General features: G+C 52.1%; 1 protein-coding gene across 1 annotated transcript in view; it reads left to right on the plus strand.

The window, feature by feature from the left end:
* The window catches only part of PPARGC1B (PPARG coactivator 1 beta), a 111,202-nt gene extending 97,074 nt beyond the window's left edge, over nt 1–14,128 (plus strand). The window contains exons 9-12 of the mRNA XM_059417141.1: nt 752–827; nt 2,818–2,939; nt 5,453–5,607; nt 6,531–14,128. Coding sequence (XP_059273124.1) covers nt 752–827; nt 2,818–2,939; nt 5,453–5,607; nt 6,531–6,631 — 454 coding nt within the window. The 3' untranslated portion in view covers nt 6,632–14,128. The remainder of the gene's footprint in view (nt 1–751; nt 828–2,817; nt 2,940–5,452; nt 5,608–6,530) is intronic.
* The last annotated feature ends 3,157 nt before the right edge of the window (nt 14,129–17,285 follow it).

Below are 17,285 nucleotides of genomic sequence, written 5' to 3' on the forward strand. Positions count from 1 at the left end.
CAAATGCAGGCTGCCCGACTGGACGATGTGCTTATCCTGCGTGCTGAATTTCCCACAGACGCAGACGGAATGTGCAGAGCCGGGACTCCCCTCCGGCGCATGCCATGCTGCTTCCACTCCGACAGCTGGCTCCCTGGAGGAGGAGGCAGCATGCAGACAGCTGAAAGGACGCAGGCGTGTGGCATCCAGGAGTGTCCCGGGACTGTGCGGGCTGACGCACCTAATGGCCAGCATGACCGTGGGGACTGCGACAGTCGGGATCGCCTCTTGGCTGGGCACCAAGTGCTACAGAGCAGACGTCTAGGGTCAGCAGCCCTCCTTCTAGCTCTGGCTCCCCCATGTCCTAGCTTTAGGCGGATGCCATATTGAACCTGAGCCTCAGGGTTTGCCTTTGGAAAACAGGGAAACATACGACCTCATAGGTTGCTTTTCCTCCATCAGAGCAAATGCAGTAATGAAGCAAAAGGGCCCTTCCACCCCTCATGGCATAAAAAGGCAGGGCCCCGACGGGTAGCGTGCTGATGAGCGACATGGTAGTTCTCAGGGATCCAGTCCCAGAAGCTGGCCAGATTGTGCAGACCTACATGCAGCCCTGGGCCGTCGCTGCTGGCGGGGAAGCTGGGCTTCTGCTGGCGCTCTCGTGAGTGAGTTCTGAAGAAGCGTCCCTTGCTTCCTGGGGCAGCTGCCCCCCACCCACCCTGCCATGCCCCTCCTGAGAGTGAGTGCCTCTGCTTTGCTTGTTCACTGACAGATGTGAGAGCAGAGGGCCGTGTTCAGACGGAACGCCAAGCGTCCGGCATGCCAGGAAGCGGCGGGAAAAGGCCATTGTAAGTGATCTGGGGCCCCGGAGCCCAAAGCGAGTGGGGAAGAGCAGGGGCGTCAGGATGGGCCGGGGCTTCCTAGACCCGAAGCCCTTTGAGGCTGGCTGCGGCCCGCATGAGATAATTCCATTTCTCTGACTTCAAAAAGCACCAGGGTCCCCAAAGGGCATCAGAGGTGACATTGTGCAAAGTGCGGCCACCGCATTCGGGGGTGATTTTAGGGCTGAGCACTGGCAGCTTGACAGGGCCAAGAGGGCAGGCTCTGGTGGGGGAGCCGGGGGAGCAGAGCTGGGCCAACCAGGCCACAGAGCAGCCCTGCTATCACCTTCTATGTGACCTTGGGCAGGTCTCCCAGCTTCCCTGAGCCCTAGTTTACTCATCCGTACACAGGCAGTTGGGCCTTGTCCTTCCCAAGACTTCCCCAGCTTGATCAGGGCTAAAGAACCAGGAGAGCCCGCTCCTTGCTTCCTACTGACCTCCCTCTTCCTCCCCCCCAGTTAGTCTGCGGGCCCAGGCTGTGCCAGGAAGCTGCAGAGGGGAGCTGGAACCAGCTCCTCCATGACACTTAGAAAGAAGGGGAGGGAAGTAAGACGGGGCCCAGAAAGACAAATAGACTTGCACTTGATGGCCTTGCCCCAGGACAGGGGCTTCAGGGCGGAGGTGGGGGATTCCGTGAGGTCGTTACCCTGGAGGCACACAGGTGTCAGCCAGCAGGCACTGACCACCACGGGCTATGCCTGGAGCATCTTCTGGAATCCGTGTGTGACCATTCGGCGGTTGTGACGTGCTTGGCATGAGCGAGACGGACGTGGTCCCCATTCCTGTGGCTGGGGCAGAACAGAGAGAAGGGTAACAGACTCATAAACAAGGAATAAACACTGTAATCAGAGATGGGGAGAGGCACAGTGGGATTAATCATGTCAGGCTGACTGTTGGGGAGGGTGTATTTATGGGGCGGTCCGGGAAAGGCATCGGCAAGTAGCTAGACGCCAGCGAGGCAGTTGTTAGGACCGTGGGGCAGAGGCAGCAAAGAACCTTGTCGGTGGAAGGAGCTGCCAGGAGCCTGGGTGTGGGGGAGGGCATTCCTTCACTGAGCAGAACCCGCTTCCCTGTCGCTGACGGCGCAGCCCACCCGTGGCCCCTGGGCGTTGCTTTCCACCCCTGACTTCTGTGAGATGAGAATGGGAAGGCTCCAGAATCACTGGCGTTACCCTCTTCCCAGAGAAACCTGTCCAAACCAGAACCTGCCCGTTTTAGCCACCAGAGCACGGCTTTCCGGGAACGCCGCTAGAGCTGACCTAGTGGGTCAGAGCAGCTCTACTGCCAGCGGTGGCTTGAACGGGATCCAGTCAGAGCAGAGGAGAGGAGGGGACATTCCAGTCTGGGTTTCTCCCCACCCCTCTCTCTGCCGGACTGTTCTAGGGGCCCACAGCATGGCAGCCAGCTCACCTGAAGTGATCTTAGTCCCAGTGTCTACACACGCTGTCCTGGTAAAGCAGAGGACGATGGTGGCCCTGAGCCCGAGGGCCTGCATCCCGTGGTCTTCCCTCCCCGCCCACCGTGACCCCCACGATGACCTGGTTCCCCATCCTTGCCCATTACCATCTGGGCAACTTGCCTTTCGACTACAGCCTCCCCCACTGCCAAAAAAAAAAGTCCCAGACTCAGACCACAACTCTGGAAGTAGGCAGTTCCGTGAATGATCATGAGCACCTCTCTTGTCTCTGTCCCTTCTCTGCTCATTGCCTTCAAGGGAGCTGTTGCTTCCTTTGGGAGCCATTCCCCACCCGACACTCAGCAGCCCTTCCTTCAGCAAGGCTGGTCTTCTGGGATAAGGATCGTCATCGCCCTCCCTCTGACTCCAGCCCCAGCTGCCGTCACCTGCTTGGCCAGGTGTCACGGGCTGAGGACGAGGACTCCACAGGAGCCCACCATCAAGGGGGTCCCAGGAAGCCAGACAGTGACTGGGCCTCTCTGTGTTTTTTTTCTTGAACAGGGCGAAGGCCGTGTGGTGTATGTTCGGAATCTCTCCAGTGACATGAGCTCCCGAGAGCTGAAGAGGCGCTTTGAAGTGTTCGGTGAGATAGTGGAGTGCCAGGTGCTGACCAGAAGCAAGAGGTGGGTCGGCTCAAGCTGTTGCAGGAGAGGGGGGAGGGGTGGGGAGGGGCAGGGAGGGGCAGAGGGCCCCGTCCAGGGCTGGCCACACAGAGACGCTTGAGAAGATGGGATGAAAATCTGATGATGCCGCAGCCTGGACCTGGAGTCAGGCCCCTGAGAAGGTCCGGTCACGGTCCAGCAGCAAGCCCACGGTTTGCTAAGTGCCAGGTAATTCCTGTGCATTTTCTTCAGCCTTCTGACAAGCCTGTGCCCCGGGCACTCTATCGTTCTCCCTCTTGGGGAGCTCAGCCAAGTTAAGTGAGCAGCTAGTTAGTGAGTAGCAGAGCTGAGTCCGCAGCCCATGGATCTGCTTTACCTTCTCTACCCTGGGGCTGGTACAGGGCAGCAGGCAGTCCCTGAGGCTTCGCTGCACATGTGTTCTGGAACCTCCCTGCTGTTCACATCCCTCCGTTCCTCCAGAGCAGCGAGTTTCAGGCCTTTTACTCTGCTGGGAATCTTGGTTTTTTCCTCGCTCCCCTGGGGTCACAGTGGTCATCTGCCAAGGGCTCTGCCAGACCAGGTTGCGTGTAAACACACAACTTCGATGTCAAAGCTTGGTCGGTTTTGAGGTAACGCGGAAGTATCTCCCATTGCGTTTGCCAAGTAGATGATTAAGGTTTTTAAATTCTAACTTAACGCTATTTTTAGAAAGCTTCAATGAGAAAATAATTTCTGTGTAGGGATCATTACACACTTCATATTCATTAAGGCGGCTACGGAACATTCCGGGTGTTGACAAGGGTGGGCGGAAATCAGAACCCTTGCGCACGTTGGCAGGAATGCAGACTGGTGTGGCGGTGCCTGAAAAAATGAAACGGATAGTTACCGTATGATCCAGCAATCACACTGCTGGGTAAATACTTCAGAGACTGGAAAGCAAGATCTCAAAGAGATATTTGCACGCCCATGTGAATAGAAGCTTTATTCACAATAACCAAGAAGTGGAAACACTGCAAGTATCTGTTGACTCATGAACGGATAAACAAAATGTAGTCTTTGCCTACCATGGAGTATATTATTCAGCTTTAGAAAGGGAGGAAATCCTGTCTCGTGCTGCAAGCGTGGATGAACCTTGATAATCGTAACCTCTTTATGCTCCATGAAATCGGCCTTCTTAGAAAGACACAGGTTGCATGATTCCATTACGTGAGGTATCTGGAGTCAGGCAGAGTCCTGGAAACGACAAGCAGAGAGAGGGGAGGTCTGTTCTCAGCCGAGTGAATGTACTTAACACACTACTGTGTGTTAAAGCGGCTACTGAACTATCCACATGTTTGAGAGGTGGTATATTTTATGTTTGGTGTTTTTATCACAATTAAAAATAAAAGAGAAAGTCATTGTACAAGTAGAATCTAAAGATGGTACATTTTATGTTTGGTGTTTTTATCACAATTTAAAAAAAGAAAGTCACTGCACAGTTTGAAGTTTGAAGTTTGAAGTTTTGCGTAATCCTCAGGGCATCAGAAAGAACAAAGAACATGAAAAACAGAGCGAGCAGTCCTGGACGTTTCAGGAGGCAGAAGGGGTCCCACTTTGGCCTGGTTCAGAGAGGTGTTGGGAAATGTGATTCAGCCAAGTGTTTCTTGGGCGCCCAGTGTTGGTGAGCCTGTCCTGGGCGGTGGGGGACCTCCACCTTGTCTCTGTCCTGAGAATTATACATAGCAGAGGGACTAGCAGCCAGGATGCTTTTCCTTCCTGTTTGTGGAGCTGAACAGCTGCAGGAAGAACTGACTTCAGGTCCCCCTCGCCTCAGCATCGTCCTCGTGCAGGCTGCCCTTCAGTGGCAGAATGGCTGCCTGGAGCTCTAAGCTGACCTCCCTCCCTACCAGGGAAAGGAGGGGTCTCCCTCACAGTTCCAGCCAAGAGCTGGCATAGAGTCTTTGAAGTTCTGCTTTGGGCAGCAGGGTCATCCTCAGACGAGTCGCTGGGAGCACGGGGCGCCTTTGTCAGAGGAAGGGGAGTGGGTGCTGAGCAGGCAGAGGTGTTGAGCAGGCAGAGTTGTGTACCCCAGAGGACGAGATGTATACAAACACCGGCTATATTAGGGGAGAGGGAGGCCATGTTCGCGGCCAAGGAGGTGATGGCCAGCTCTGACTTCGAAGGAGGCAGGAGAGGTAGAGTTGGGGTAGAGATGAGGCAAATAAGCTTTCTTGGCGGGAGTCCCGAGTTTGAGTACCCTACCCTGCCTGCTGTTCACCTTTGGGCAAATTCTGAGCACGGAGCCAGTTTCCTCATCCCTGAGGGGGAGAACGAGCCAGGAGCCACTCACAGGGCGGTCTGAAGGTGGAGGTGCCCGGTCTGTGCATCACCTGCTCTGACTATTGCTGGGCTGGGATTACCATCCTCTGTATTCGGGGACCGTGCGACAGGGTCACTGAGTTAGTGTGGGTCTCTGCTCGGCACCTCATCGTGGGTGCTCCGAGAGTGTCGACGAAGCTGACTCAGTAACGCACTCCCCCTACCTCTCCCCACAGAGGCGAGAAGTATGGCTTCATCACCTACCGGTGTTCTGAGCATGCGGCCCTGTCTCTGAGGAAGGGCGCTGCCCTGCGGAAGCGCCATGAGCCCTCATTCCAGCTGAGCTGCGGGGGCCTCCCGCACTTCTGCCGGCCCAGACACGCTGACTATGGTAAGTGCACAAGGCCCTGGCACACTCTGGGAACACCTAAAGCCCCCTGTGGACCCAGCTCCCACACTAAATTGTGCCGATGGGTAAAACTTCGCGGGCTGGAGGCTGCCATCTTGTTTTCCTTCTGGTCTCTGGTCCGTCTTGTCCTGTCTCAAGACTGGTACCAAGAGAGAGATTTGAGGCCCTTGTGGCCTCTTGGAAGGTCTGGTCTTAAGTTCACAGCCAGCTGGCAGAACCAGATTAACTGTCTCTCTGACCTCACAGGGCCTGTGGCTGCCCTGCTGCTTTTCGGGGGCATTCCATGGTCGCCCCAACAGGCAGCAGGCAGCCTTGTCAGTTCACGGGCCACAGCGAAATGATATCGTCGCCCCACCCCTCACCATTGGGGGACGAGTTAGTGAAGAAGGACAGACACGTACCATTCAGGAGAGAACGCTCTATAGAGGGGAATCTGACACGGCCTCCATAGTATGGGGCTGAGGGAGAGGAAACGCAGAGGGCTCCTGGCCAGGCGGTGTTGCGCCTGGCTGCCCGTCCACGCACGTGGGACCTGGTTCCATCTCTGCACCATGAGGGCGTCCTAGCTTCGTAGGCCATCTTATGTGACTCTGGCAATGGTCTCCTAGTGGGCAGGAAGCTCTTAGGGAAACAGATGTATAGGATATTGGAGCCAGAGAGGAGCTCTGGGGTATGCTAGTTGGGACCATCACGTTCTGGAAACAGGGCAGCCCCAAGACACTAATGACCTGGCAGAGGAGTCCCAGTCGGCTGGCAGGGGGTAGTGCTTGCTGTCTGGTGCTGCCTGAGGCCTCGGCCACTCGTGCTCCACGGGGCTGACCCTGGTGGCAGATCTTCTGACCGTCTGGCCTCTCTGAGTTGCTCACTGCCTTCCCCTCTCCTTGACTCCTTCACCCCCTGCCCAGATTCCAATTCAGAAGAGGCCCTCCCTGCGTCCATGAAAAACAAGTACGAAGCCATGGATTTTGACAGCTTACTGAAGGAGGCCCAGCAGAGCCTGCATTGATAACAGCCTTAACCTTCGAGGAATACCTCAATACCTCAGACAAGGCCCTTCCAATATGTTTACGTTTTCAAAGAAATTAAGTATACGAGAAGGCCAGAGCGCGAGCGCGTGAGAGAGAGAGAGAGAGAGAGAGACTTGAAACTGCTGTCCTTTAAAAAAAAAAAAAAAAATCAATGTTTACATTGAACAAAGCTGCTTCTGTCTGTGAGTTTCCATGATGTTGACGTCCCACTGCCACTGTAGCGTCCTCGCTTCCGGCGGGCGGCCCCGGGCGCGCCTCCCAGTGCTGGGTCAGTCCCCCACGTCCCTTATCTCCCTGACCGACTTCCCTCGTAGACGTGCAGCCGTGTTCACCATAACATTTCTTGTCCGTAGTATGTGATGATGAAATTGTTACTCGTGAATAGAATCAGGATTATATGCTCATTTTTAATTGAAGAAAAAAAATATATCCTTCAAATAATGTATTTATGGCTCAGACGTACTGTGCCTGGGATTATTGTATTGCTTCCTTGATTTTTTAACTATGCACTGTCGTGAGGTGTTTGCCACTGAGCTACTCTGCTCCCTCTGCCAGAAAGCCCTAGAGGTGCTGGGTGGCTGGTGGGTTGGTCCCCAGGGCAGTGTGGCCTACAGCCACAACTCAGAGCAGTGGAGAGAGGCTTCTGAGACTTGCCTGCCAAGCTCTGCCCTGAGTCAAACTGAGCATGTGCAGGTCCAGTTCCAGTCAGAACCCTCACTGGACGCCAGCTGGTGCTCAGAACTTGGGCCTAGCCTGGAGTGCTGGGATCCTGGCAGACCTCATAAGGCAGGCGGGGTGAGCCGCCTGATCCTTGTTTTTCCACGTGAGGCGGGCAGTGCCCCAAGAGGTGATGGGCCTTGCCTGAGGTCCCGCAGCCAGTGACGAGGCAGAGCAGTGACCCAGCCTAGGCCTCCTGATTACTGATCCCATGCTGCTGCAGTAGCTTTGGGTAAAAAGGCACAGTTCCAGGGGCTGGTAGAGGTGAGGCCAGCTACGCTGGGCCACAGGCTAGAGGCCTCTGGGCTTACTTGGAAGGTTAAGTCAGCAGCTGGCTCCCCAGCATTAGGCAGGTTTAGGCTCGGCGTGCGTCTTGACCTAGAGGGTTCTGTGGTTTGCCTATACCTGTGGACATGCCACCAGAGCTTTAGTGACACACCTGGAGTGGCACAGGCAGGTGATCAGGGAACAGTCATACTTCTGGGGCCAGCCACGACCCCATCGTCCTTCTACCAGCTCATCTTTCCCGTTCCTTCACCTGTAGGGGGGTTTGGGTAGCATGGGGCAGAGGGAGTGAGGTGGGGGCATGTGAGGACTGGGGGTGGATAAAACAATCACCAAGGTCCTTTCCAGCTTAGATAACATTCTAATTGGGCTTTACTTTAAATTTTATGTTCTTGAGTGATGTCAAACCATGTCTAGCTGGGATGCTCTGCGGGTGCATTGGGGGCCGTTTGTGAGGGCAAGTGTGGCCAGGCAGGGTATGAGCTTGTGACTGCTGCTTCAGAAAGAGCAGCTCCCAACTTTATCTTGTTCAGATGTCAGGGTTCCTTGGGAAATTTTTGTATTAAAAAGAAAGCAAAAAGTTCTGCTTGCTTTAAACATGTTTGAAATTAACTCATTAAACTCAACAAGCTAATTCAGTGTGTTGCTCCTGCCAGGCTTACAACTTTTGAGAGTGGGTAGTTGATTATTACTGTTATTTTTAAGGTGATCGAATACCTGAGTAGTAATGCTGGGCCAGTGAGCATGTCCTGGGAGATGAGCATACTCCAAGCCCATGGAGAGGGCTGGAGGAAACAGGCTTTAGAAGGAATAGGGAATTTGAGCTCCCATATATCCCTCCTGGGCCCCAGTTTCCTTTTCTGTGAAATGGACTGAGGGGGAGAAGTAGGCAAGTTGATCCCTAAGGTCCTGCCAGCTCTTAGCTTCTGCAAAGGTGGTATCTAGCTCAAGATGGCAAATACGTGACACATGTACCACTACTTCCACATCCTTGGCCAGTGGCAGGCATAACCAATCGACCACAGAACTCATGTTCTTTGAGCTTGAGAGTTCATTTAGAACTCTGAGCACAGTACTCTGGACAGCCATTATTAATGGATCAGAGTTTATCATTTGACATTCTGGTCTGATCTTTTGAAAGGTTTCCATCATACAGAACCAAATGGTGGCTGGGATTCATACTGCCCATTCCTTTCTATCATGTCCTGATCTATGAGAGAAAATTTCCCTAAAGCCATTCACTGGCAGGGACTCCCAATAATACTGTGACACATAACCCTAACTTGAGTGTGGGGCAAGCGGAATAGCAGATATGATATGTTTGAGGGAGGTGGGGTTTATGAGGATGAACCAAACAAAGGGACTTCCACAGCACAGACCTGAACATTGTAAATTCCTTTTATAGCTATTCACTGCCTAGCGCACAGTAGGCACACAGTAGATGGGTATGGAATGCACTAGAGTAGAATTGAAATCTGCCTGCTGCCTCTCCTAAGTCCTAATTTGCACTGAGGAGTACACTGAGGGTTCGTCCTGTGGAAGCCGGTAGGAAGGAACTCCAGATTCAGAGTCTGGAAAGCTGCGTTGAGTCTTGGCTCCACCAAGAACTTGGTGACCTTGAGTCTCACCTAAGTCACAGAATCCCTCCCCCTCCCCTCTGCTGCAGAAGGAGTTGGGCTAGAGGTTCTCTAAGCCCCTCCTACATGCTTGTTTCTAGGTTTGCCCTAAGTCAGAAATTCTTCCCTGGGCAGGTGGTAGGGGAGGGTAAAGAAAGGCAGATTTTTAGTGGAAGACCAGTGTCTCCTCCCGTGCTCTGGGTCAGCTGAGGCTCCCCATCCACTTCAGATGAATACAGGGCACTCGAAGGTACTTAGCCCCTGCCCCTAGAGCAGAGCAGAGATCCGAGCTTGGCACTGCGTGGCACCGTGCCTCAGGTCAGGGCTGGCTGCATGGGGAGAGGATCCTGGCCGGCCAAGAGCACGAGGCACTTTCTGCTTGCCGTCCCATCCCTGCAAGGCTCCAAGTTAAAAAACTGACCGAGCCTACAGACAACCTCTCTCCGGAAGACTCAATTCGGTGCTGTGTATTACAACCAAGGAGACTCCAGGGTCTCTCCAGGAAAACCAGTACACCTTGGTCTCTTGCCCACCATATTAAGGAGGAACCCAGAGGGAGCAGCTGCCACTGGCAACCACCTCACTGTAGCTGTGTCCTAGTATTTGCTCTGGATGATGTTTACATGTGATTGCCATAAAAGCTTACTGTAGACTGTGTTGACAGCCGCCCAGGCTGTACTGTCCATCTCTGTGCCGTGCTGGTGTTTCCAGAAATGTCCGATCCAATCGCTAAGTGGAATTCTTCATCTCCTTCCTCAGTCGGTACCAGGCTGAATCAGAATCCTCACTCTTGGGGGTTCTGGTTACCGAAGGAAAATGCATCAAAGAGGTAAAGAATATGAGTGGATGGAGTGCAGAGAAGCCCCCACCCCACCCACCCCCCCTTAGCCCATCACACCTTGCTCCCAATCCAGGAAACAGCTTTTGAGTCAAAGAGCCACGAGTCAGATGTCCACGTCTGCTGTGGGGCCTTGCCGTGTGGCGTGCTGACCGTGCTCGGGTCGGGGGGGGTGGGGGCGCGCTTCAGGGGCAGGAGGAGAAAGGGAGGAGAGCTCTGAGCTCTCAGCACCCACGTCCTGGTGTAGGAAGAGGTGCACTTAGAAGACTTTTCATTGCGTAGAACCTGTGCTGATGGAAGTTTTGAGAGCTGTTTCTTCCAGGCATATGCGGCCTGCCCGCTGAGGCCAATGGGCGGGTAGTGAGAGGTGGTGGCACGGAAGGCCTTGATAATGTGGTCCTTGTGCAGGGATGGGGAGAACCTCACCCCAGGCCTTGGGTTCTGTTGAAATCTCAACTGAGCCTGAGAGAGCACAGACCCTGGACGGTGGGTTGCTCTGACTCACAGAGTCAGAAACCTGTAGTACTTTTCTTAGCATCTGGGATGCAGTGGTTTCCCTCAGATAGGACTAAGGAAAGGAATGGGATGCTGTACAAAAGCAAATAAAATGAACCTCATGGTTTTGTTGGCCAAAGAAGAGGGACCCCCTCACCCCTTCCCACTGGGGCAGAAAGCAAGCAGCTAGTGCTTCTGTGCAATATGTTGAAGTTGGGCCCCGAGTCCCCGGGGGGATTTGCCCGCAGAGGTGGGCTTCGGGGCGGTGTGCAGAGTCCGGAGGTACAGGGTAAATGGAAGGAGAGCTCGGGGGCTGGGAAACCCACAGACGCTGGGTCGGTGGAGGACCCCCGGGAGCCGGCCGAAGGATGCTAGGAAGTAGGCAGAGGCTGACTTTGCATTGAACCAATAAAAGCACTTTGAGAAACCACAACATTTCAGCCTGGCTCCGTGTTTCTACGCTGGCAAATACGGGTTTCCTTCGGCTGTGTGAGGTACTCTCCTAGGGCTTGGGCTGGGGTTGGGAGGGGGGCCGGTCCGAGAGGGGAGCGAGATCCCTTCCTAAATAGTGGCAGAGTCAATCCTAGGGCTAGCCCTTTGCTGGCCCTTTCGGTGGAGGCCCTCGAGGAAGGGAACAGTGAGTTTAGATCTCGGTACCTATTTTTACGTATGTATAAAAAGCTAAAATAGCCCAGCTGACGGAAATGGGTTTACAGAGCAAGTCTCCTAACTATAAGCCATCTCAGTGAGAAACCCAACACTTCTCACTTGCTGTGTGATCTGGGGCCTGTGTTCTCTCCACTAAGGAAGGAGAGCGTTGGACGGAACAAGCACCAGGGCCCCTTTTGAACTCCTGGGGTTCACACGTGGGAGCATCGTGAGTCCGTCACTTCCCTGTGAAACCGATCTCATCCTCGGGCTGCTTCCAGCTTCTTTCCCCGGGCGAGAGCTCTCCGCATGGTCACCAACCAGCAGCAGATTCAAACCCACATGGTCCTGGCCGAGTTCCCTTGTATGAGGAGGCCAGCTCCCCAGGCCAGATCTAAGCCATAGTTTCTCATGGGGATGGTGAGAGTTTCGACCGCAGCTTGGCTAGGTGGCGGTCGCACATCTCACGTTAGCCTTGTCATCGTCCCCACCGAACAGCTTTTAATCCGAATGTTGTGACCGCTTGGCTGTTTCTCTCTCGCTCTCAGACGATACTAGCAATACACTTGTTTTTTTTTTTCAAAACAGCTTCACTTAGGCACTTTTCACACATTTCCTTCAAATGATTGTAAAACCTATGGGGCAACAGGAGGCACTGATCACGCTGCATATGTTTAGGGCAGCTTTTGCTTTTCGTTTCTTTAATAATCCAGCTGTGCTGGCCGAGGCTTTGAGGTCTCGGGGGACAGATTTTCAGATATTCCAGTTCTTCCAGATGATGCCATGCAGATTTTGGAAGCAGCATAGAAACCCAGCTCCACGAGCCGGGGGCTTGAAGAATACGTTTTTGTAGGTGGTCCAGCCCTGGTCAGAGCAATGCCTCAAAGACATGTTTCTATAGCTAAACCCTCTCTGTGCTGTATGTTTTGTCAAAGGATCCTGCAAGGAACCCCAACAGAGCCTCCTTTCCCACTTGGCCAGCCTTGCCCCTGGGTGACTTGTGAAGGGATTGGTCAGCGTCTGCCTCAGCACTTTGCCTTATCAACGTCTGGTCGCCCTCTAGTGGCCAAAGACTGTATCCACCAGCTACCCAGATGGAAGGCAAATAAATCCTTTGGCCACCTTGCTGACCAGCACCAGTTTGGGGAATTAAATGTCATGGCCTGAGTGAACCGTCTGTGTGCTTAGGATCTGGTGTAACACCAGTCAGAAGACTCCAGAAGCAACCACTTAGTAGACTTGCATAGACTTGAGAAGCACACTAATTACCCTGTGGGCAGAGGAGACAGGAGTGGACCCTGTGTCCAGGTGCCCATTAGGGGTTTACTGTAACCGCAATACTAGCAGCCCAGCTGCTGACCTTGTTAAGTGAACCTCTGGTAGGTGGCCTGCACTGTACCCTCGGGGTGAGCAAAGAGGTTAGGTGTGAGGATTCTAGGGCCAGGGATTGGGGGAGGGGCCTGGCCATGGCCTTTGATGTGGTCCACTGAATAGCCAAACAGGTTTGGTTTTTTGGTTTTTTTTGTTTGTTTGTTTGTTTGGTTTTGTATTTTGTATTGAAAAATGTTGTCAAATGTTTTTGTGTTAGGAATAAAAAGTCATAAACTCTTCCCAACTTTGTTTCTTGAGGGGCGTTCTGAGTCCGATGGAAACAGGTTGGAGATCTCAAGGGGAGTGTGGTCAGTGGAACAGGGAGGCGGACTGCCTGAATTTCCAGATGGTCTCTGGGGAAGACGACCATGCAGAAGTTTGCCTCAGTGCAGCCTGCTCTGGGAATTCACGCCCGCCTCCTTGTGCCCCGGTATTAGTATTGGCTTCGAGGACCTGTGTCCTCCAGGGGCGGCTGCTAAGGTTGGAACCAACACAAGACCCCTCTCTCCAACCCCAGGTTTCTAAAGAGACGATGTCTGTAGCTAGCCTTAATCGACTGGGCGAGGTGGTCCCTGTGGTCCCTTCCAGCATTTCCAAATCTTGGACTCAAATCCTTTTCTCTTGGTGTGACCATGCAGCCTAGAGAATTCTGAGCAATAGGAAGCCAGGGCTTTCCCCTGGCTCTGGGACAGGGTCAAACCAGGGAATGGCTAAACTTGTTAGGTTTGGGCATCCCCAGGGGTACTACTGTAGGGGGCATTATTTATTGGGAAGCTCAACAAGGTAACTACAGCCTGGGGTGCGTGAGCGCAAGGCTGTGTGTGTGTGTATGTCTGTGTGTGTGCGTGCGCACGTATGTCTGTCTGCTCGTGTGCGTGCCTGTGTTTGTGTGTATGTGTGGAATTACATTGATGCATTTCTTGAGAAAGGTGCAAGAATTTCACCTATACAGAGGGACACATCTGCTTTGTTATTTATAATAGAAAGCTAAATTTTAATTTTTTAAAGGACACTGCTAATGATTGAGAATCGAGTTTTTAGTTTTGCTATTTTTTTTAATTGGTAGAGGATTTTTATATATTTTTTCCATTTTGTTGGGTTGTGTCCTTATTTATATAAATACTTTATCTGTAACAGGCAAGGAAGACACCTTCTTTGCTTTTAATGATTGTGGTTGTCATCGTCCCTATTTTATTTCTGGTGTGATTTATCTGTCTTACCTTCTAAATGAGAAACCGTTTTCCTGTATTTGTACATTGTCAGATTCTATAGTTTCATAGATAATTTAACCAAATGGCTCTATGTATTATTATTCCGTGAGTATAAAGTTCTATTTTAACGTCTGTAAATACTTCAGAACTGGCTTCTTTCCTCAGACTCCTACTGTGGGGTTATTGTTTACATCACAAAAACTGTAGAATCTCTATGCTCATGTACTGTAAATAGTGAAGTGATCTGCTTATAAATAAACTTAACAAATACACTATGGAGATTAAAAAAGAAAATACCACCCACAGCCCCATCCCGGTGTGTCTTTATTTGTCGACGTGTTTGCTGAGGGACACCCTGCCCACTAAGTGGGAAAAGGATTCTGGTTTGGGGCTCACTTTCCTGGAGAAAAGCCTGGTCCAAGTGGACCCTGCAGCACTCTGAGCTCCCTCTTCCTTCCTTCTGTCACATTGCATGGAGATCATGAACCAGTCGTTCGTGCCCAGCTTCTCGTTATGACTTTTCGAAAATTCTCTCACTTTTCTGCACAAGGACTTCCTTGTCTGGCTACATCGCCTTTTTCACATGAGCGCACTAAATAAACATGCGGAAAGTGATATTTTGACATGTTTTCAAGCAAAAACACTCACCAACTGACAACTGCAAAACAGTTTCTGGTCCTCCCAAAAAAAAAAACAAACCAACAAAACCGACACACACAAAAAACCGTTTCTGGCCAGAGGATCTGAAGAACAGACCTGAACTGTGTGCTGCATGTGCGTGCCTTTGAGCTGTTTTCCTGTGCCCTCTTACCCCCAGAAGAGGTGAAGACGGGACTGTCCGTCTTGGACGTGGTGTCATTTCCTTGGTTTCAGGTTCTCGCAGTATAGCCTTTATTTTGCCTTAAAGCTGCTTTAGCTTTATTTTCTAGGTGCTGTTTGAGTGCAAGAGCCCCATGGATCTCCATGTGCCCACAAAGGGTGGAAACATTGGTGAAGAAAATCATAGACACATGAGAACAAGTACAATAAGCCGTTCCTTTCTATGTTCTATGCAAGCTATTTTCAAGTTGTTAATTTCCTACATAAACCCGCTCTCATTTTCTGGTGATTTATTTTTCCAGTCTGAAACGGTTTGGATTTCTGCCGTTGGAGAGGGGCCCGTCATGATAATTCCCAAGCGGATGAACGGGGATGTTTCTGCTGGGCAGCAGGGTGCTGGGACTTGGGTTAGTGTTTAGAGAGGTTATCCATGGGAACGATAGCACAGTTTCTGTCGCCCTCTTGCTTGATCGTAAAGTCCAGGAAAGCAAGGCTGTTTCTCTGTTCATGGCGGGCTGCCCAGCCCTATTGCTCAGGAATTCCTGAAAGGACATGTGAGTAGATCTTATCTGTGGCCTGATGACTGGACACAGCTAGGGAGGCAGCCAAGCCATGGAGTCACGGAAATAATCCATTCAAAGATGCAGTCAATGGTGTGGGAGATTTGGAGGCTCAAGACCCGTGTTTGAGACCCAACTCTGCCACTTCTGTATTGTGCAAACTTGCGTAAGTCATCTCTTTGGCCCCTGGTTTCCCTGAGTTTGAAACGAGATGATCTGCTTAGAGGTCCCTTATGTTCTCAGAAAGTTGGTTCTCAGAAGCAGTATGGTGCAGGGACAATGGTGACGAGCCAGGGTTCTGGTGTCAAGCTGTTTGGCTTTGAGTCTTGACTCCATCACTTACCAGCTGCGTGTCCTCAGGCAGCTTTCCTAACCCGAGTCGCACAGATGTGATAAATGGGGCTAGTGGTAGTTTCAGCCCCGTAGGATTGTGAGGGTGAAATTAGGCCGTGAACAGTACGTCGGACATCTTGGAAGGTGCTTAATCAATGGGTGCGTCTATCCTCCTGCACGGTCTTTCTGGTGCTAACCATAGCCCCGTGAGAGGCATGGCAGGGACTGTGACTCGTGTGACAGATGGGGAAGGCTGAGGCCTGGGGAGAGCAGAGAGAACCTGCTCAGGGAATGGAACCAGGACCAGGATCTGTATGTTCCTGAGTGACATTTACCTCTCCTCTTTACTCTGCCACGTAACCGCTATGTGTGGCAGGCTTGGGGACATGTCTCTGTTTAAAGACTCTGAGAGCGTCAATTTCAGGAAGGCAGAATATCTAACTCAAGAGTTAAAAAGATGAGGGTTCCAGACCCAGCTTCTTAGTGACATCCCAAACTGCAAACATGGGCAGGGCTCGTGTGCCAGGAGCCGGGAGTGATGAGCTATGGCTGTCACAGGGCCATGTGCTGGGTACACTGTGTTCTCTGTGACTTCGGCCATCTGGACGGAAGCCAGGGGACTGCGCCACGAGCTTGGCCCAGCTCTTCACTTCACTGGCTGCCATTCCTCATTTATGTAGAAAGGGAAGTTAGAGGAGATCCCTGGTTTACATGGAGTTTGGAGAAACCTTTTGGTCCCCTCCTGCAAGCCAATGTTTTAACATATTAGTTTCTGCTTTGATACGTTCTCTCTGGGAGGAAGAGAAGTTCTAGAACTACTGCCCACCTCGAGAAGAACTGGGGACAGAGGAGCATGTCAGACACCAGTACAAGGAGGCAGACGGGTAAATACAGAATATGGGACAGCTGACTCGGTTTCTGCAATAAGTCATTGGCAAAGGAAAAAGAAGGAAGTGCTTTTGTAGGTTAAAAGAGGCTTAAGAGGGGCACCTGGGTGGCTCAGTGGGTTAAGCCGCTGCCTTTGGCTCAGGTCACGATCTTGGGGTCCTGGGATTGGTCCCGCATCGGGCTCTCTGCTCAGCGGGGAGCCTGCTTCCTCCTCTCTCTCTGCCTGCCTCTCTGCCTACTTGTGATCTCTGTCAAATGAACAAATAAAATCTTTAAAAAAACAACAAAAAAGAGGCTTAAGAGGCAGCCAGTTAAAGTGTGAAACTCGTTTGGGTTATATTCAAGCAAACCAATTAATTTGGACACTTTTGCGACTTGTGGGGCTGAGGCGATGAAGGACAGGTGTCCCCAGTTGGGTTCCCCAGAAAGAGCCTCTGTGGTGGTCTTGGTCTGCAAAGTGTTTATTAAGGAGTGGGACCAACACCCGGGGAAGGGAAGGGAAGTAGGAACGGGCAGAGGGAGAAGCTGAGCTGTGATGGAGCTCCGGTGGTGGCCTTGGTGATCCCACGAGGATCTAGTCCTGGGGCTAGGAGGGCCCTTTGCGGCACCTTAATACGAGGTATGGCCCTGTCGTTGTGTGTAGGCCATTGTGGGAGTGACCTTGGGCAAAGTGTCTCCCTACAGCTGAGGTCATGTCTGAGGGCTGTGGGACAGCACCGAGAGCTGCAGGGACCGAAAATCCTTTGCTCTTCAGGAAAGTGTACAGCTCATCACAGCCTCTGCCAGGACTGGAAGTGACATGTTCATTTGCTGCATGTGATAATGATGTGGTTATATTAGAAAACAACCAG

The sequence above is a fragment of the Mustela nigripes genome, chromosome 12 (genome assembly GCF_022355385.1).
Source record: "Mustela nigripes isolate SB6536 chromosome 12, MUSNIG.SB6536, whole genome shotgun sequence".
Taxonomy (NCBI): Eukaryota; Metazoa; Chordata; class Mammalia; order Carnivora; family Mustelidae; genus Mustela; species Mustela nigripes.